Raw genomic sequence first — 20,070 nt, forward strand, 5'->3', positions numbered from 1 at the left:
CAGACTTGTACATTATTGCCATGTTATGTTTGTGGTTAGTGGCAATTGGGAGCTGATGGACTAAGGTGAGTAAATGATAATATACTAATGATGAATTTTATAATCAGTTCATTTCTTTCATCGTATTCCAGATTGGAAGCAGATTTTCAAGAGGTAGATCGAATGTAGGTAACAGTAAAACATACCAACCGGTAAAGTTGACGCAAACCAAAACAAATCACAAACGCGCATCTGTGAGGATTTAGTTAATTGAAATTATGTAGCTAACACGTGGCTTCTAGATCCCCAAATCGTCCTACAACCTTCCACACCCTTTTGAACCTGCTTTTCATCATCGCATCAAAACCGGATACCTCCCCAACACACAGTCCCTTCACCATGTGCTGGGTGTTGCCAAAAAATTCAAAACATATGATGATTCATCTGGCGCAATGATATAGCTTGTGACGGAAGAACAACTGAGCAAAGCCCGCGAGGCTTAACCCTTTCGTCAAGTGCCGGCCGTCTGGGGCTCGTGGGGGCAGAAGGGGGAAACTGACACGCAGGTCACCGAGTGGCGCTGAAATAGTAGTCATCGACAAACTGACTCAACACCGCACGACGGCAGACGCAGTCCAGCAGCCACCCGGGACGGTTGTTCGTCGCTGAACAACGTACACAATACAAACGGCTGCCACAACGTTAGAGGAAGAGCGCGCGCGGCACGTGCTTCCGTTTTCTTCAAACCGATTTGCGGGTTGCTTCGATCGGATCTACGACATCGCAAGGCTTCGTTGAACTTTACGTTTTCGGGAGTATTGTTTTTTAATGATCGTGCATTGTTTGGTGGAAGTGGTATTGTTAAACTTTCGCTAATTTGTGTAACAAATGTAGCCGCCGGTCATGGTCGGCAGAGCGGTTGTGTTTGTGTGTGCTTCGGTTGTGGAGCAAAACCGGAAAACGGAATGTTAAGCATCCTTTCGCATCGCACGGCGGGCAAATATTTGGTGTGATATAAAAATCGTTCGCTCGAAAGGCTCGCGGGCTTAAATGTGAATACGCGTAGACGGAGGAAGGGGTAAAGGAAAGTAACATAAAAAAAAAAACATCAAAACATTCCCGCCATACACACTCACACTCGCACGTGCTGAAAAAGTCTGTGAAATCGAAAATCGACCAGCCCGCGAACGATAAGATAACGACTTATCTTAATGCGAATCCGATCTGTAGCACCCTCCAGGCGGGACCGACCATTGTCATCATCAACATTATCATCAGCGTCGTCAGTGTGTGTTGGAAAGTCCGTCCATTGGCGGTGGCATGTTTTGCGTTTAGTCGCCGGAACGTACTGGACCAGTGTTAACGTGTTTCGAAGCGACAACACCCCGTCCGGAAATAAGTGTGCGGAACAAAATCGAAGGGTTGACCTTCTCCTAAAGCGAGTGGGGCTCGTGTCCTCTCCCCCACCACCACTCCCTAGTGTGGATAACAGGACTGTGCGGTCGGTACACAAATGTTTAGTGCAAAATAACTAAATAAACGTGAGCACAAAGTTCGTTGTGTACTTTGAGGTTAGTTTTAGAACACTCTGTTTAGAACAACGGCCGTACGTTGCCCATTGCGAACCGATTGCGCAGCAGCTCACAATGACACCACCTCCACCTCCGCCACCACCACCGACCCTTGGGGCACCGGTGGCCCCGCTGGCACCAAGTTCCAACACTCCCCTGGGAGTCTCTCCAGAAAAAGGAGCAACGAAAGCCGTAGCCCCAACGGCGGGTCCCGACCATAACGATCAGCTGATGGCCGCGATTCGGAATGGGATTAACCTGAAGCCAACGAAAACCAACGACCGCAGCACGCCCGGGTTCATCAAGCGAGCAAATGTAAGTAAACCCTACGCTCTTCCGCCATCTAGGGCACATGAATTTTCAGCAGCTTGAATGTTTTTTTAGGACTACGATCATCTCCTCTATCCATTGGTATTTGGTTCGAATAGTTTCACGGTACACTCCTCGTACGTGCCATTTAAAGTACACGAGCTTCGCTTAAATTATTATCTTGTACGAGGCTTACTTCAGAGCTGCTCATCCTAAACGTTTAATCACCTTCCACGATGGTATGAGTTCAAATAACTAACGTTCATATTGCTTGTCATCGAGTACCATCTTGAATGAAGGCCTCAGCTAAGGTCCACTAAATATAGTGTACACGTGTGCATCCGAAGTGAACGGTGGTTTACGGTCGGCCCTTTCATCTATTTATGGCAGTTAGCCTGACCCTTCTCTTTGGCGTGTCTTTGAAGTGTAAATGTCTCTATCACGGGTATCCATATTTTCTCCCCTTGGCTCTTAGGTCCAACTTACAAACTCTCGTGGAGGATTTTTTGCTTCCTGTTCCGGCGCGAGTCTGTTTCGCCACCAAGCGCACGTTTCTTGGGAGCTTAATTTTGGTGTTTGTTGTGCACAATTAATTCCACTAGCTGAACGCTGACCAAAGTTCCCCCCCGATCCGGTTTGTTCCGTGTGTTTGTTTCTCTCTCTCACTCTGTCCCATACTCGGGATATGATGCGCTTCGTGATAAAATGCTAATAAGTTCCGACCGGGCCGGAGAAACTCTATAAAGCATGTATCTTGTTGGAAGCTGACGTCAACCTTCGTTTGAGGTTAATTCAACCGGTTGACCGGTGTTCGAGGGGTGGTTAAAGAGGATTGGTTTGTTGCAGCCGCGGCTTTGGCGTTATTCTAAGCTCCAGCTAAGTTGTATGGGCTCGTCTATTGCTCCTACGGGATGCCGGATCCTTGTCGTTGGCCACCGTCAAGGTTAAACTTGACGTGCCGTGTACGTACCGTAAAGTTTACGACAGCCAAATTCCAGTCGGCGGGTAGATCCGAGGTTTCTCCAGATCTTATCGAGAGCTATTTCGGGTTGGCTCAACCGGACCGATAAGCGAGTGGCGCATTGATTTTACTTTACGAGGGAGGAAAGCCATGACGCCGGTCAGTCGAGGAATTCGGCGAGCGTATGCCAAATCGTGAGATTTAGAGGCAGCACGCGCGGTGGTAACAAGCTGCAATTAGAATCCCAATCTGATCCGGTCCTAGTTCACACACGCAAGATCCGTCGACGCCTTTTAGTACAACTAATAGTACGGCTGGGCCGGCATAATGAAGGGGCTACCTTTGTTGGTTAGAACTCTCGGTTCCCGGGGGAAAAAGGGAAAGTTTTGTTTTTCACGGTAGCCCGAGTGGAGCGGACCTGCCGCTTTTGCGAAGAAGGAATAAAATCATCGCAAACAATGGAGTTAGAGATCGTGTGAAAAATGGCAACCCGCCGGAGGGATGGATGGGAGGACGTGGGAACATCTTGGCCGCGCACTGTATGCATAATCATCGCATCGTTTGGTCACGCACGTTGGAGAAACAAAGCGAACTCTCCGGAGCTTTTTAAAGACAACTTCCGGAAGAACAACGGTCCGCGAGGCCGGGAAGGTCCGAAGGTGATGCCGGCCTCGCCAGTGCCGCCGGATCGCGTCTTCCGGGAACTCACCGTTGCACGGTGTGTACCTTGCGAAAGCTTTGCATTGTTTGGCGGACAAAAGCAGATGTAATGCATCACGGGGTGACAATTGTTGCAGTGATTTTCTTTGTCCGCTTTTTGGTTGGAGCTGCAAAAAAGCGCACCGGTTTTCAGTGGGAAAAATACTTAGGCTTATGGTGGTAATTTGGGAAGCTGGAGCTAAATTGTGTCACAATCGACACTAATTTTGTTTTGATGAAATAATCTAAGATTGTATTTCATGTCGAATTTAGGGTTGATGTTGGGGAAATAGGTGTGTAGTGACTGGAAAACGACAGATAGAAAATAGACAAAAAAACAAACATATCATGGGAAACATCTCATCGATGTATTATTTTCCCTTTTCATCAAGACCCTGAAGATTGTTGTTGCTACAGGTGTCGACAAACTCTCCATCATGTTCGCTCCAAACAAGATAATGATCGATTAATCGCCGCTAGGTAAAACTCCACAAAACCTGCAGCGAATGGCAAAAAAGTAGATGTCAATGACGCACAACTTCTTCCCTTCCCTCCCGACGTGGGGGGGAATCATTGGCTTCACTCCCTTTTGGGTGTAGTCACCTTGCAGATAAACGCGATGGGACGCGATTGATAAGACTTCGAGCACACCACACTAGCGTTAAAGCAAAAGGGATAGCAGCAAATTGTGGAATGTGTCAACATGGAGCTATCGAAGGGCCACGTTTTTGTTTTTGCGTGATAAAATGCATTTGAGAGAAGAAAAAAAAAGTTGTTCAAGTTGGGAATTCCTCGGTTCGGTGTCGATCAACAACGCGCGGGTGTGAGCTTCTTAGTAAAGTTATTTACTTGTAGCGCGAAATGAATCATTGCGAGAATCAACACGCTATCGGCGTCAGAACATGCCCACTCGGGAAATGGGACCCGATGTGTAGCAGAAAATCGTGTCGTGTTACTGCATCGATGCATTTGCTTGAACAGTTTGACTAATTTAGCACACATTGGTCTGGCGGGTGAAAGGGGGGAGTGGCGAGTCAGAGGGAAGAGCGAGAACTAATGGTTTCATTGCTCAGCTTTGCCCTCATCAGCTGGTAACCGCAAAACGGTCAATCAATGAAATGATGTGTGCGGACAGCTATGCCCGGCTGGAAATGACGTGGAATTTGTGATATTTTCGTACTTTTGCCATGCCTTTGCATACTAATAATGCGCTTTTAAAGAAAACAGGCTTGTTTACTTATTTTTGTTTTCGATTGATTAGAAACATACAACCAATCTTTTCATAAAAGCATAAAAAATACATAAAATACAGAACTCTTAAAGGAATAACAATAATTGCTCTATAACTTAACATTACAATATTACGATAACAAATAACTCAAACTAATAAAAGCCATAAAAATAACCATAAATAAATTGACAAATTCCCAGATGTTTATGTAACCGATAAACCAGTGAAATGTCTTTCTCATTTTTACAAGTACTAATGTTAATTATGTCTTTTCATTTTAGGGCCCTTTGGATGCAAATGGAACTCCGGAACATCACGATGATGCGTCGAACCAAGATAAACCGTGTTCAATCGACGAGATGAAGGACGCCTTGCAGGCCGAACTGCGGAATACTTTGAAGCGAAAGATCAAACAACAAGACCAGGGCGACGGGGATGGCCGGAAGAATGAAGACATCGAGCGAGCCATCGAGCATACGCGCAACGAGGTACAGCTGAAGCTGAACGGCCCTTCGGGGGCTGAGGGCGCGCCGAAAGTAGACAATCCACTGAAACTACTCGTTGACATGGTGGACAAGGAGCGTGGGCTGAATGTTGTTGTTCCCACGGCGGCACCACAATCAAGCCCGGTTCCTTCAGTGAAAGGAAACGTGTCAAACGGAATGTCCCCAGCGACCCAGAAGACCGAACCGATGACCAACGGAAGCGCTACGTTGAAAAAAGTTTCCATTGGTCAAGGCCCGGTTGCGAATGGAATGTCCCCACCAGTCCAAAAGACCCAACCCATGCCGAATGGAAGTGCTACATTGAAGAAAGTTTCCATTGGCCAAGCCCCGGTTACAAACGGAATATCCCCACCAGCCCCACAGAACATCCAACCTACGTCCATCGGAAGTACTACATTGAAGAAGGTTTCTGTTGGTCAAAGTCCAGAAGAGAATGGAACCGGTACTAAGCTCAATGTTAGTACCACGCCTTGGAAGAGTACATCGCCAGCCACGGGCAAGATCAGCTCACCGATGAAAGGTGCGACTCCAAAGAGTATCTCCGATGCGGTCACAACTAACGGAACAGGATCAAAGTCTCCGGTTCCTTCGAGAAACTCACCCACGGGTATTACAGCTGCGCCCAGCTCTTCCAGTCCACCGGTAACCTCGAGTGTTACTCCCAAAATAAATACTAGTCAAACGGTGAAAACTACTTCGCCGATAGGAAACGGAAGCAACGTTGCAACAACGAACGGTGGAACGGCTGTTAAGACTGCAACTCCGACTTCTTCCGCTTCCAAAGCACCTTCGTATGGTGGCTCCGTCAGTTCCAGCACTATAACAAAAGGCGGGACGTACTACAATACACTTCCAAAAACGTTTGGTGCCTCTACCAGAACTAATTCTGCAAGTTCTGCCATGGCATCCCCTAAGACAGCCGCGCCCGTATCGTCAACTACGCCACCCGTGTTCAGCAGTACCGTGAAGATATCCATCGGAGGCTACGGCGAGGGCAATAAATTGTCCTCCAACGGTGCCAGTCCAATTGTGCGAAATGGTATTCCATCAAAAATAGAACCTCTCACCATTGAGGTTGGATCGAGCCCTGGAAGCTCCACGAATGGCACATCGTCTCCATCGACACCGAAAGAGCTGCTGTCACCACAAGTTCGCAGTGGTGCGGCCGCTATAAGACCCTCCCAGATCCGTACGCTCACCAAGGCGGGAAGCGTCGTAAGCCATACCGACATCGTGGAAACGCCCAGGCAGCTTGCTAAGCTTCCGATATCGTTGATCGAACCGGCACCGGTACTAACGGCAGCTGCGGCCGCATCTCCACCACCGGCAAGTCCCCGGATGGCTACGGCACAGCAAACAAACAGCAGCCCGGCCAAGGAGCGTACACCAATGTTCGAAAAAGCCGGTTCTAAGGAACCACCGAAGAGTCCCCTAAATCGGTGGACTGACAGTTCGTCCGTTTCCGGGGGGACGGCGCGCAAGCTGCTGCTTAGCCACGGACGACCCAACTTCACCATCAAACGATCGAATTCGCGCCAGGGCTTCGATGTGGATGTGCCGGACAGCAGGAGTGACACCGTTAAGCCGGTGTTTCGCATACTAACGGATTTGGAAAAAATTGAATCAGAACAGGACCAACGGGAACAGGCGGCAGGACATGAGCAACAGCGGCCGGCCGGTGGCCAACAGCAGTACGTTTCGTTCGCAAAGGACCTCTCGAACGCACCGAACAATCATCCCGACGTGGCCGTGGTGACGAAAACGGTCATCAAACCGAGCGCACCGAGCGATCCCTTCCTGGAGACGCTGAAAGACATCAAGATAAATATTGGCGAGATGAAGATAGTGAATGCAAAGGACGCGTAAAATCATTTCAAGACATCTTATTTGACGAAATACAACGACTCACGTTTGGGAGTTTAACTTCCAAGGCAAGGACAACGGGAAGCTAACCACTCTTGTTGTAGCTTACTTTGATGGGCACGGCGCAATACTAGGATTAGAAGGCGTTCGTTTATAGAATGGTCGCTAATTTATGTAATATTTCTTATGGTTTTTTTTTTCTTCTTTTTCTTCTATATTGTGATTCGAAAATAAATAATATCGTTAGAAATATTGTAAAACAACACTATCATTTCTTACAAATGTGTGCGAACTTGTCGTCAGTCTGGTGGTTTGCAGTGGAATAGCGGTTCGTTCGAATTTTCGTTCGTTCTTGTGCCCATGCCTACTTGATGCAATAGTCTATCCGTTGTTGGCGAATAACGGCATCCTGCTTCAAGCAGCGTTCCTTCAAACCGGCAATCTCTTTCTGCAGCGTCGTAATTGTGGCGTCCTTCTTATCAATAGCTTGTTGAACTCTGAAAGATTTGGAAAAGAAATTTGATTCCAATTTGTAGTCTTCATTGATTTATCATGCTTCAGGGTATTATTATTATTTTTTGTTTTGTTTAGTATAAACGGTCTCGACATAAAGAAGGTTTCGATGGAACTACTGTACACACCAAAACCCGTGACACTTCCTCTGATGAGGAACCATCGTCGCAGAACAGGTTATCTAAGTCACCCAACTTCTGCATAGAAATGCTGGGAATTTGCTTCTAGCGAAGGTTATCTGGTCCCTAGCAAGAGTCTAAGCCATCTGTATTGAATCCTTCTTCTTGCACTTCAGGATATTACTTACCGACAATAAATTCGTTCAATTTCACGCTCCCGCTCCCGCTGCATGTTGGCCATATCCTTCTGCACTTCCCTGCGGGCCTCCTCGCGCATCGTTTCCTTCTCGCGCAGCAGATCGTCGCAAAGTTTCTTCGCATGACTTAGCTGGAGTTCCGTTTGCTTGGCTGTCGCCTTCATGTTCTGTATCGTTGCTTCTGCTTCCGCTTGCTTGACACGTGAGTCCTGATACTTCTGCTTCATCAGTGCCTCGGCCGCTTCCGCTTCCTTCTGCTCGACGTCGTGCTTCTCCTTCAGTCGGCTGGTTCAGGGGTTAAAAAACGGTATGATTGGGTCTTAATAATTAATAAAAATCGGCGGTAAATATGATTATCCTATGTTACCTCATTTTGGCATCGAAATCTTGCTGATACTTTTGCGTCTCGGCATCCACCTTCGCCACGATACGATCGATCTGTTGATCACGCTCCGTGCGACACTGTGCGCGGATCTCGTTCTCTCGCTCCTCAAGTTCCACCTTCGATTTTCGTTCGTGTTCCCGCTTCCAGATGGCAAAGTCGGACTCGAACTGCTTCTGCAGTTTGGTCAGCTCTTCCTGGTGTTTCGCTTCACGTTGTTTCAACATCTGCACGTACTCCTTCTGTGCGAACTCCAGGTTTTTCGCGTTCTCCCGTTTAAGATCCTCGAGCTGTGATTCGGCGTATTGCGCCTTCCGGGCCGCTTCCTTCTGTAGACGTTCCTTTTCCAGATCGAACTCGCTTAGCAAATGCTGCCGTTGTTGCTCGAATATGCTGCGCTCTTCGCTCACTTGTCGATCGAATCGCTCCAGCAGTGCCTGACGTTCCCGCTCCAGCGTAGTTTCGCGCTCCTTCGTCAAACCCTGCCGGACGTCGGCCTCCTTCTGCTCGTACTGCAGTTTCAGCTCACCCAAAGCACACACCATCTCGTCCTTGTGCTGGCGCTTTAGTTCACCGATCTCCTTCTGGTGTGCGGCCGTCATCTTGTTGATCTCCAACTCAAGCCCTTTTACGGTGAGTTCCTTGATCTTTTTCGTATTTTCCCGGACCCACTTTTCGCGACGGATCTTCTCCGCCGCCAGGGCAGTATCGCGTGCCCGCTCCAGTTCCGTCTTCAGCCGGTGCTCCCAGCTCTGATTTTGTGAGTCCAACCTGCGGGTCAGCTGTGTTACCTTATCGCACAGGCCCGACTTGTCTTTGATCAGCTGATCGATGAACTCCTGGTGACGACCGATGATGTCCTCGTAGTGCTTCTTCTGTTCCTTCAGCTTGCCCAGGAGGGCACATTTTTCCGTGCGTATCGCCTTCACCTTGTCCGCCTTCACGGTTGCGATGTGATCCTTTGACAGCTGCATGGCATTGCTGAGCTCGTTCGCCCGAAGGGATAGTTTTATTACTCGCCGGGCCAATTGATGCTGCGGTAATTCTAAAAGATCCGTCATCCTGTAAGGTACAGAAGAGCAAACAATGATGGTTCGACTAGGTGGTGGTGTTAGCTGTACGCTCACTTCGGTACGGCTTCCATATAGTCCGGTTCGGCTGCAAACTCCAACTCGGAACGATCCGATTCCGACGGCAGCACACCGCCCGAGGAGCTGGTAGCCCCTTTGTAGGCTGACTTTTCACACTTGAGTTCCACCTGGTCCAGGTACGAGAAGAGATCCTTTACCTTGCCCTTTGCCGGTTGCGTTGGATGATCGGAGGATGGATCGCCTTCACAGCCAGAGCTGACCTGGGAGTCCGTGCAGTCCAGAATGTTGCTCAACCGGTACTCCACTTCATTCTTCAGCGCTTGAAAATCTTTGTTGTAAACGAAAAAGTGTTTAGAACTATTTCAACTGTAAATAACGAGGAGAAAAACCTGCCCTTACCAGACTTCTGTTTGGCACTTCCACTGGGAACGGAATCGTCATCGTAGTTCGACTGTATACTACCTAAAGCTTCCTCACGCTGTTCTATTCGCTGGCAAGTCGGTTCCTCGTAACTTGATGCGTATGTTGGTGGTCGATCCGTCGAGTCGGTTACATCCCTGGGTGAAAGAGTTGTTGACGTCGTGGCACCGCACTTTCGCTGCTGTTCTTCGCTCCCTTCGTGCTCCATAGCTGGCGCTTCCGTGCATACCGGAAACGTGTCTTCATTACACGACATCCAACTGACGACTTTATCCATGTGGAACTCGGATATGTTGCTTTCCTCCCGACATAGACCGGATGAGAACTTCCCCCCGGAACCGGGACTCCCGTTTGATCCACCTCCACCGGCGCTGTTATTCTGTTTTTTCGCATTACGTAGGATAGATTTATGCGTGTCCGCAGATTTTGGCTTCTCTTTTCCGTTTTTACTTTTCGACAAGAGTGTGTTTTTCGAGTGGCCAGATTTACTCCCGGTGGTGCTGCTACTACCGCTGCCACTCGCCAGGCTACTCGCACTCGCCGAGACAATGTTCTGCTCCTTCACCTTGAAGTAGTTCTTGATGACCGGATTTGTGCTGGAGTCTAGCCGGTTCTTGGAGTCCGTGCTGCTACCGAGCGATTTTACCTTGCCCGGCGACATGCCACCCGACGAGCTAGCAAACTGTTTCTCTTTCGGTCCACTTTTGGTGCATTCGTTGTTCAGGTTGTGCTGAATGGGATCCTCTTTGCCATCGTGGCAACCGGTCCTGTCTCTGCCCAGTGTGGGTAATGGCCGATTCTGGGAGCGCTTTGATGGTGACTGCTCCGTAATGATTTCGTTGATGCACTCGTAGTACTCGTTGATCACATTCTTCTCCAGCATCGCCCCAGGTCTGATCGGACGATCGAGCTCAATGTCCGTATCCTCGGTAGTGCTCTCTAGTGCCTTGGTCGACGTGGAGTTCGCAAATAGGTCTTCCGGCGTATCCGATGGAGTGAAACATTTCGGATCGTACGGTTTCGACCCGACCGATGCGTCGTCCACCGCGCTTCGTCCCACAGCCATCCGCAGCTCCATATCGTGCCGCCGGTTAAGATCCTCAATCTCCTTCTTGTAGTCCTCAATGATCTTGTTCGATTCACTCACGTCACAAACGGGTGATGGAGATGCCGCCGACACTGGAGGACGTTTCCCTAGGGTCGATTTGCCATCGTCGCACTTGGTTTCGTAGCCGGAGCTTGTGGTGATTTCGTCCTCAAACTTTACCCCTCCGAAGCGTACGGAAACTTCCTCCAGCATTGAACTCTCCTGAAACTTTCGTTCGTCGTACAGCGTGCTTAGATTGTTGCTACCGCTTGAGTACGATTTCTTTGCTCCTGTCACACCGGCGGGCGGTTTAGTTTTGCGTGGTTGCTTGGATGGATCATCTTTCGTGAGACCAAACTCGTTCTCCTCGAAATCGCTATAATCGATCTCGTACGGATCGTTCGAGCTGAAGGAAACCCGTCCCGGCAGATCCACCTTGCGTATCTGTTTCTCTGGTGAATTGTTGTTCTTCTTCAAACCACCGCCGGATACCATTCCGCTCGGTTTCCGGTTAAGCGGCAGTGCAACCATCGGAAGTGGGGGCGATCGCTTTTTTTCATCTCGATTTGTGGAAGGCTTAGCTCTCCATATTCCTTCCAGTTCTGCCTCATTGTTCGATTCTTGCGTGTCCTCCATGTCGTCCGTGGTGGTGTCCTCCTCGTCCTGATCGTGTTCTTCCTCTTCCGTACTATCTCTAACCGGTCTCCTGCGTTCGGACTTTTTCTGTTGTCTCGTCTTGCTGCCACCGGAGTTCGAAGATCGTTTTCGGCACTTGGTTTTGGCCACCGACTGCCGCGTGCTGGCCGTTGCTTGCTGTGGTTGTTGTCTTCGCTGTTGCCCAACGCGATCCACGCTGTTGGATGAACCGAGTGCTGAGGGAACTTGCGTAGACCGTGCCACGCCCCTGGACTCCCAATACCTTGGGATAGGCTCGGCAAGAAGGCTCTTAAGAAGCAAACTCGAGGACGATGTGCTACGCTTCGAAAACTGAAGCTGATGGAACGGCGACGGTGGCTGTCGTGGAAGTTCGCCCCCACTACCGCTTGAGGTGGGCCGCTTCCGGTAGTGATATTGGGTGCTGTCCGCAGACAGAGGCCGCCTGATGTGTGCTCCGGCGGCCGAGCACGGGCGGTTGTGTTGCTGCAGTGCCGACCCCGGGCGCTCCCGCTGGTGATTTGTGTTGGTTTTCTCGCGCGTTGCTAGGCTAATCTGTCAACGTGAAATTGTCAAACGAAATAGCGCGTCAAAATTTTGGAGTCCGTGGACGCACCATGACCTACCTTGCTGTGGGGTACGGTGCGTGATGGCCGTTTTGAAACCATTTTAAAACCTACTGCTCACCTGTGAACCATTCAGACTTAATTCCATACTGCTGCAGTGATTTGTTCACCACACTTTTGTACCACAATACATAGCTTCCGGTGTGGTTTTCAGTGATGTTTTGCGGAAAAAATACTGTCCTCACACGAGTATGGCTACTTCTGAAATCTTAAAAATGTTTTGTTGTTGAACTGGGTTAAATATAGCAACCGCATTGGTTGCTATGGTATCCAAATTTTTGCTAGGCATGGCGACGGCAACCACGTTGCTATGGTCTCAATAGCGGAAACAAAACAAACCGTTGCATCCGTCCACGTGCGAGGAATACCTCTGCATGTGGCAATGGCAATGGAGGCGCCTTGTTGATTGTTTACGTACCATGTTTGGGCATGGGGAGGCACATGCCAACAATGAATGGTAGATTTATTGCAGAATAACTACATCCGTTGATGTCTTTAATAAATTGACACCTGTTGTTTTAAATTGGTTGATTGAAATCGATTGATTGCAATCTAGTGAGTATTAGATATAGGATTTTGGCTTTTTATGCAAATATGTATCATGGCGACGTTGAATCCATAACATCCATATATACGTTAAACTTTTACATAATCTTTGGTTTTATATTTCTTTTTCATATTAAATATGAATAAATTTCAAAATAAACAACTGCTTTCTACGGCAATTAATAATTTTGATTTTAAAAATGAGGTACTGATTGAATCACTCCAGAAGCGAACATCACTACCCGGTACTGTTCAGTATAGCGATGGCAAAAGTAAGTGGATACTGAATTAAACTTGCGAAATAAAAGCAGATCGTCAATATCTGTTGTTCAAAGTATCAAATACTGTTGTTCAAAGTATAAGTGATATTTTTCAATACAAATTTGGCTTTTGTTACGGATGATTCTTTATTCATGTGTTATTTTAAAAAGTAACGAAAGTACCTACTTTACACTCGTTCGTGGACCTAGCTTTTATTATCACATTCATATACCTAGCAACAGGAACTAGGTTGTCTATCACACCTTCCTTTACAAACTCAGTCAGTTGAACTCAGTTGATTTTTGATGCTCGCGTAGTAAAGACTTCGTTCGAATCCGCGTGAAACGTCTGCGAGATTGTGAGTTTGTTGTTTGTCGGTGCCATCCCCTGTACCCCTCCTCCCCCGCGCACAACACAAAGACATAATTTTTCTCTTCTAACAGCTTGCACACCCAGTTCATCCGTCCGTCCCGGTTAGAAATTCTTTAAAGCAAAACCAGTTTGCGACAATTTGTGAAGAACGCAAAAATAAGACGACACGTTCGACAGTGTAACCTGAAGCCCCCCCCCCCCAGCAGCACTAGCAGCCGCAGCTGTTGACGCATCCCGTTCAAGGCCAACGATTTTCATTCGATTTTCCGTGCACCGTCCCGTCAAGCAGTTGGAAAAATGTTCAGCGGAATTACTGGTGAGTCGAAGCGTGCACAAAGGGATGCGAGAAGGACGGCAAGTGAAAGTAAAATGAAAATGTGCTTTAGAATATCAACGCAATAGTTAAAACTTCTTGCCTGGAACATTTCCATGGTGCTGCCTGGATATACGGAAGGCCACCGTATGCGGTATTACGCATCGATTTTGGTCCCCTCGCACAAAAACGCGCTCGTGTGGGAAGGGCTCCGGGTGCAGTCACCCGGTGAGGTGTTAATTTTGGTTTTTAAATTCAAATTTTTTTTAAAGGCACACAAGCCGGACCAGAAAAGCCAGACGGAGAACTATTTGCATACGTTACCGAACTCAACTCATTTTCAAATAATAACCTCATCGATGGATTTGAATTTAAATAGGTTCTGTTCGGGCTTACCCGGTTGTTCGTTCTTTGATGAAATTGTCAGGTTTTCGGTCACTTCGTTTTTTCCCTATTCTAATCAAAAGCCAACAGGACTTGTGTCGTCGTTGTTTTGGTTTGGCCTTCTCCAGTTCCATACGGATCTCTGGGGTTTTTTTTCTAGTTTCCTGCGCTTCCTTGCATGTATGCGACATACTGGCGTCTTCCTCGTCCGTTGGAATTCCAATCATGCGCGCTTCGTTGCCGTCGCCCACAGACGGCGAGCTTCTTCCAATTCGTCCTCCCTTGCAACACACCAGTCCGGGTATGGGTCAAGTAATAGCGTGGCCTTTGGTGGCCGTCGTCTAGAAGGTGCCCTCATCTTGACTCCTGAGAGGAATGCACCTCCATGCCCTCCCCTATGGGGCGGAATGAAGTAATTGCTCGAGGTCCATGATAATTTGATTTAATCTTGCTCCAATTTGTTCACCTAGTTTTGTTGTCTTTTAAATGCTTTGCGAGATTAGACCGAGGGTGATTTATTCCTTTTTGTTGAGAGTCTAATTTGACTGGAACTGATTTGCTGCCACTGAACGGTTTGTTTATGTGTTTTCTAAATCGGTAGCAAAGCATAAGAATAATTAAATGTTTGTTGCATAATGTGTCTTCAAAATTTATCAATTGCATCTATTGAACTTCTCTCCATAGTATCACTAATATTCTTTTAATTTGGTTACTATTAATTTAACATTTTCATGGACGCCGCAGGAGGAGCAAAATGTAAGTTGCAGCGAACGGAAGTTATAAAAAAAAATCAAACAATCCAATGTTATCTATTGCTCCTCACAACATTAAACCTTTTAGTACGGGAACTTTCATTTCCTTTGCATAACTTTACAGCGTTACACGACATCGTTCAGAGTTGCCCCGTTGTCCCACAAGAGTAATTAACCTTTTAACATTGACTTGCCCTGGGGGTGTAACAACCACCAAAGACCGAAGGAAGGACGCTGGTAGACCCATCATCCCGATCGATAATGGAAAGTGGGTTGGAATTTTTCGATCGCGCTGGAATGTGTGATGACTCAGCTGCCCTGCAGCTGGTGAAGGGCACTGCAGATAAATATCGGTTTGCCGGCAATACCCGTTTACAGGTTGCGGACTAACATGAAGTCCATGTTAGAAACCTGGTTTACGGTTCCTCAGATAACTGTGTAAATTGTATCCAAGGGCGTTTGACAATGGAATGATGTTCCTTCGCGATTATTTCGGGCGATGCAAACTTAAATGAGATCAGCTTTTGAACGGTCGTTTACGAGAAGCTGTCCGTTTGGCACGTTTAAAAAATAAATAATAATCTACGTGGGAGGAATGTGTCGGTTGATTTATTTTTTCAACCAACTTGGGCTTTGAATTTGTCTGCGTTGAGAAGGTCAACTTTTACAAATTAAATCGACCATGTGATGGTGAGCGCGACATTCTTTTTAGATATTCTGTCCCTGGTCATTGAAGCATCAAGGGACATCCTGTCTCGGTTGGTACATTTTTGCTTCGGCCACAAACCCCCCTCTACCTCAGTTGTGTAAATCACTGCGTTCAGCGATTAAATCTTGCTCAGTGCGCTGCATCGCAGTTATTCGCAAGTGCATTTGCACCATAAGCGGGACCGTTTTGTTTGCCCGCGGCCTTAATGACGCGCCCGACACGGGCTCTCTCAAACACCGAGATTGTTGAACGGAGGTAATCCCGGCGTAAAGAAAAATCCGTCATCCACCGGGAGGAAACGCTGAGTTGGGCAAGATTGTGTGATGAGTGTTTAAAAATAGGTCACTACAAAGTTGGCTGCTGTTGTGCTGAGAGATTATTGCGGGAAGGAAGTGTTGTTTACTTCCTTGTGTCTGATGGCGATCCATGCGGAACTAAGTTACATTTACTTCCGCTTGCTTGTTGCAGGTATTGAGTCGGATGAAAATTTTGATGAAAATTTTAAACGAAAAAGCGGAAAATCAACAACCACCACACCCAGTAGCATAAGGACAAACGCGAGAAAAATCGATTGGCCGGAAAAGTAACATCGAAGATATGGTTCGTTACAGTCTGCGAAGCGAAGGAGTAAATGCAAGCTCAAGTACCGCGCGTTGGTGTTAGTTTGAAATTTTTATGGAAGATTTCGACCAGCTGAAGTGTTTCTTTTCGGGAGTGTTGGTTGATTATTTTCTTACATTTTCCCGGCCAAGCGGATGATTAGAAAGTGGAGGAAAACGGGTGGCGGTACGTGCGCCATGGGTGAACTACTGTTTTTTTACTTCAACCAAACACACCGATGGATGAGGTTAGCCAAGGATGACATCATCGTCATCGTTGCCAGCCAGCCGGCCAACCCAATCGCAGGCCACCAGAGCGCGAATGTTGTACGGGCTAAAAACGGAAAACATTCCACCGGTTTATGGCTACATGAAGTGAGGACGTTAAACTTTTTTTTAAATCGAGAGAGGTGTGATGGTTAAACTATGTTTTGTGAAATACATTTAATATTTAACGTTTAAAGAAATTTATTGTGGTAAGATTTGGTTCCTTTCGATTCAAAAAATATTTCATTTCATTTAAGATGTTATATTTTATCGATACTGAAAAAAATAGTTTATTTCACTCCAATAAACTCAATTAATTTGCACAAGTCTTCTGTGAGCACAAAGCCAATGTTTGGAGTAAAACACCATTAGGCACGTTTACCCGCAACGGATTGGAATCGCTAGGGTTCGATACGTGGTATTAAAAAATTTAAATTACGATTCCAATGATACCCATTTTCTTCAACCGATCAATTCCACCGCCTGTAGTCCGTGTGTGGAAACAGAAACAGCCGCAGTTTCAGCAGCTGGGGAGTTCACATACGCCGGCACACATACAAATTGTGGTCCACGAGCCGGCAACGTGCTTCGGTTTGCGAGTAGAAAATTTTATTGCTTCGCGGGCTTGCCATCGCTCGGTGTGGGGTGTTTTAAAACGTCACTCGACACAACGAAACTGTTCGAAAACTACACCAAGCAAACCTCCGATGGTGATGGACCTCTAGGCCTCCCACAAATACTCTGTTCGGTCGGTTTAAATCGCAACCCCGCGAATTATGATGTTGTCTGTTTGAAATCCGCTCCGAGTTGATGTTGTAGAGGATTGCAATCCGTGAACTACGTATTTTAATTGCACCTCAGCGACCGCGCGCCCGCTCCCGGTGACATGAGAAAACGTGGTTCTCCGGTGGGACGCTGACCTTGGACCGATCCGGTCCGCATGTGCGGATGACATCAGCCTCGAACACCATGTTCACCGAGATGATGATTTTGAATCGAGAACGACGACGACGACTCGATCGCGATGCTATCGAAACATTCGCACTCGTGGTTTTATAGTGTTTTATTTTTTTTTTTTTCAAACGGCACTATGACTACCCTAGCGTAAAGCAACACACTAGACAGGCAGAAAGATGTAGAGGAAGTTGGATGAAAATATAGCAAAATAAAACATTTGAACATTTGACGAGAAGGTGGAGCCGCGCGCGGTGACGATCGCTGAAGTGTACGATCGCGAGGTTGAATTTGTAAACAACATGAAAGCGGCGTTTGACGAGTTTTGTGTTGGGAGTGGTGATGAATGAAGGACAGAACAGCGCTTCTCAATGAGGAACTTGTTACCTACATATTAGAGTACGATAAAAAACAAGTGGTTGGTGTAATGTTTGTGATAAAACACTAATCAATCTATTGTTTCCTTAGCTTCCCTGAAGAACCTCGGCAGCAAGGCGGAGGGCCTGTTCGACAAGAAGAAGAAAGAGGCGCAGGATCTGGCCAACGAGAAGGCGCAGGCCGCCAGCAGCCTCGCCGAGGAGCAGGTGAAGAAAACGCAGGAATCGTTCAGCAAGACTAAAAACGAGGCGGAATCGCTGGCTTCGTCGGCGGCCAGTGAGGTCGATGCCACCAAGCAGCAGGCGTCCGCGGCGGCCGAATCGACCTCCCAGGTAAGCACCTGCATGCGAAAAATAAGAAAGGATTTTAATTTAATTAATTTCTTTGAAAATTTTATCGTTTTTTTAAGGCTGCCGGAACACTGATGGATCACGCGAAGCAGGCCGCTGAGAATGCGATCGCACAGAGTGCCGTCGTTGTGGAGAAGGCCATCGAGGAGCAGATGAAGGTGGCCGAAGAGAAGGTGGATGAAGGTATGAAGCTGGCGAGCGAAGAGGTCGACAAGAAGCTACAGGAGGCAAACCGATTGGCCGAAGAAAAGCGTGGCGAACTGGAGCAGGTACGAGAGTAGTACAGGTTTCATTACTAGCAACAAGGATATTAACGATCTCATCTCCTTATAGAAAGTAAATGATGTTACCACGAAGGCACAGGATACGGCCGCTTCCGGTGCTGCCGGACTGCTTGGAAAATTGAACCTTGGAAAGTAAGGCGCCGCAGGCCGTCGACGTATCCAGAAGGATGGAGGAGCATGCAACACAAAACTAATGACCTTGCACAACGCTTTGCTGCAGTCAGCGCATTGGATGTGCTCGTTTAACGTGATGATATTAAGCTTTTTGGAGAACTTTTTTATAATATGATTAATGTATATTTTTAGCATGGCCAGCACAAAGTTGCGAAATAGAATCTCTTTTTCATACGGTTAACGAAAAAAAATTGAAACAACTCAGATATTACACGCCTCGTACAAAACTCTAGCAGAACGATATTGCCTTACGCGAAAAGGACGAGTCTTTGAAAGACAAACTAGGAGGAAACAATAGACACGACGAATTGCCTGCAAAGGGAAACATTTTCCTAATGTAGATGAAATGCCATTGCTTATATCTACCCGATGAAGCCTTAAAATGTTGTAGGACGTTTTACAGTACAAGCGTGCTGTACTGTAGAATCTTAGTTTACACTTCACAAACAGGAACCGAATGTTCATTTACACGATAATTGTTATGCGTTAAGTTAAAATAGACAGGCCAGGCATGCGGTTTGTTTGTACGCAAGGTAGTTTTGGATTGTTAATATTTGAAAAGTTTGAATTATTTTGGCCACATTTTATAAAGAAAATATGTAGATGTAACAGAAGCAAAATTGAAACATGAAAGAAACCCGTTCGTGGGAACAATGTTAGGTAGCAGTGTGGAACAGAATGGGAGATTTTCTATTTCCACAGCACATTGATTTGTTTGCAGAAGTTTCCAAAGATTGCTGCCATGTGCTTGTTACACTGTAATAATCAATAAATAGATTTTAGAAAGATCTATATTTCGATTGTTTTTGTTGGGTTGTTAATTTTATTTCGACTTTGAAAATATTCGTACGATAACGCAAAGCGCTAGTAAGTGGCCTTTTGTACAACACTGCTAAATATGTAAATTGTTTTCCTGCTTATCTTATTGTACTTTATTTATTGGGCTTTTAATAATTGTAACTAATTTTGTAGCATTTGGGGCTCTTGGCACCATGTAGACAAGTAAATGTATTTTTTTCTAAGAATCAGTTTAATTTAGCATATTTTACTTCGTTCTTTCCGTTATGTGCGATGAGAAAAATTATTTACGTAAAAGGCTTTTTGAAAAGGCTTTTATCAACTGAAAATTTTTATAACTGTCAAACCTCGTTCAAATTAGCAGCGTCGAAATAATCCTCGATTTCCCGTGGTCAACACTGTAGTGTAAACGCAACGAAACCGGAGGTTCAAGTTGTTAAATATCCAGTTGTAGTGTTGGGAAAATCGATTCCCGATTGGGATTACGTGACTAATTCCACTCACCTCGGGTCTAGATCGATTCATATCAAATTCAAATAAATTGGAATCAAGTCAGAACCGAATCAAATCGAGTCCCAAACAAATCAAATCTGATTCGAATCCCAATCTAATCAAATTTTCAGAATCGTTCAGATGGGATTCGAATCTTTGGAATCCGTCTAGGGGATCGAATCTTCAAGTCTTCCAAACCCCGATTCTGCCAACACTAGCCAGTTGGTAC

The 20,070-nt window shown here is 46.6% G+C and overlaps 3 protein-coding genes across 5 annotated transcripts; 2 read left to right on the forward strand and 1 right to left on the reverse strand.

The window, feature by feature from the left end:
* Nucleotides 1–1,625: 1,625 nt before the first annotated feature.
* On the forward strand, nt 1,626–7,273 carry LOC131269146 (mucin-2-like). The gene is made up of 2 exons (XM_058271478.1): nt 1,626–1,865; nt 5,032–7,273. Exons 1-2 carry the CDS (start codon nt 1,626–1,628, stop codon nt 7,120–7,122), a joined length of 2,331 nt encoding a protein of 776 aa, XP_058127461.1. The 3' UTR covers nt 7,123–7,273.
* A 210-nt stretch (nt 7,274–7,483) lies between these two features.
* On the reverse strand, nt 7,484–12,296 carry LOC131259359 (centrosomal protein of 131 kDa). The gene is made up of 6 exons (XM_058260834.1): nt 12,270–12,296; nt 9,821–12,137; nt 9,458–9,749; nt 8,316–9,392; nt 7,940–8,233; nt 7,484–7,616 (listed from the first exon to the last, which is right to left on the reverse strand). Exons 1-6 carry the CDS (start codon nt 12,294–12,296, stop codon nt 7,484–7,486), a joined length of 4,140 nt encoding a protein of 1,379 aa, XP_058116817.1.
* Nucleotides 12,297–13,321: 1,025 nt separating this feature from the next.
* LOC131259379 (signal recognition particle receptor FtsY) lies at nt 13,322–19,343 on the forward strand. 3 transcript variants are annotated; one of them, XM_058260858.1, is made up of 5 exons: nt 13,322–13,373; nt 13,459–13,715; nt 17,834–18,075; nt 18,153–18,362; nt 18,427–19,343. In XM_058260858.1, the coding sequence occupies exons 2-5, from the start codon at nt 13,685–13,687 to the stop codon at nt 18,511–18,513; spliced, it is 570 nt and encodes a 189-aa protein (XP_058116841.1). In that variant the 5' UTR covers nt 13,322–13,373; nt 13,459–13,684; the 3' UTR covers nt 18,514–19,343. The 3 variants fall into 3 exon arrangements, with proteins under 3 accessions (XP_058116841.1, XP_058116843.1, XP_058116842.1); XM_058260860.1 differs by having other exon boundaries at nt 13,459–13,703; XM_058260859.1 differs by lacking the exons at nt 13,322–13,373; nt 13,459–13,715 and adding an exon at nt 14,732–14,840.
* Nucleotides 19,344–20,070: the final 727 nt, after the last annotated feature.

Source organism: Anopheles coustani, chromosome 3 (genome assembly GCF_943734705.1).
Source record: "Anopheles coustani chromosome 3, idAnoCousDA_361_x.2, whole genome shotgun sequence".
Taxonomy (NCBI): domain Eukaryota; kingdom Metazoa; phylum Arthropoda; class Insecta; order Diptera; family Culicidae; genus Anopheles; species Anopheles coustani.

What these genes read in the sequence shown, in the direction of transcription:
- LOC131259359 (XM_058260834.1), bottom strand. Translation starts at nt 12,296, where the DNA reads ATGGAATTAAGTCTGAATGGTTCACAG. An exon ending in AAGTGCCAAACAGAAGTCTG is followed by an intron (nt 9,750 to 9,820) that starts GTAAGGGCAGGT and finishes TTTACAACAAAG; the next exon opens with ATTTTCAAGCGCTGAAGAAT. An exon ending in TATATGGAAGCCGTACCGAA is followed by an intron (nt 9,393 to 9,457) that starts GTGAGCGTACAG and finishes TGTACCTTACAG; the next exon opens with GATGACGGATCTTTTAGAAT.
- LOC131269146 (XM_058271478.1), top strand. Translation starts at nt 1,626, where the DNA reads ATGACACCACCTCCACCTCCGCCACCACCACCGACCCTTGGGGCACCG. An exon ending in GGTTCATCAAGCGAGCAAAT is followed by an intron (nt 1,866 to 5,031) that starts GTAAGTAAACCC and finishes TTTTCATTTTAG; the next exon opens with GGCCCTTTGGATGCAAATGG.
- LOC131259379 (XM_058260858.1), top strand. Translation starts at nt 13,685, where the DNA reads ATGTTCAGCGGAATTACTGGTGAGTCGAAGC. An exon ending in AATTACTGGTGAGTCGAAGC is followed by an intron (nt 13,716 to 17,833) that starts GTGCACAAAGGG and finishes TTGTTTCCTTAG; the next exon opens with CTTCCCTGAAGAACCTCGGC. An exon ending in AGCGTGGCGAACTGGAGCAG is followed by an intron (nt 18,363 to 18,426) that starts GTACGAGAGTAG and finishes ATCTCCTTATAG; the next exon opens with AAAGTAAATGATGTTACCAC.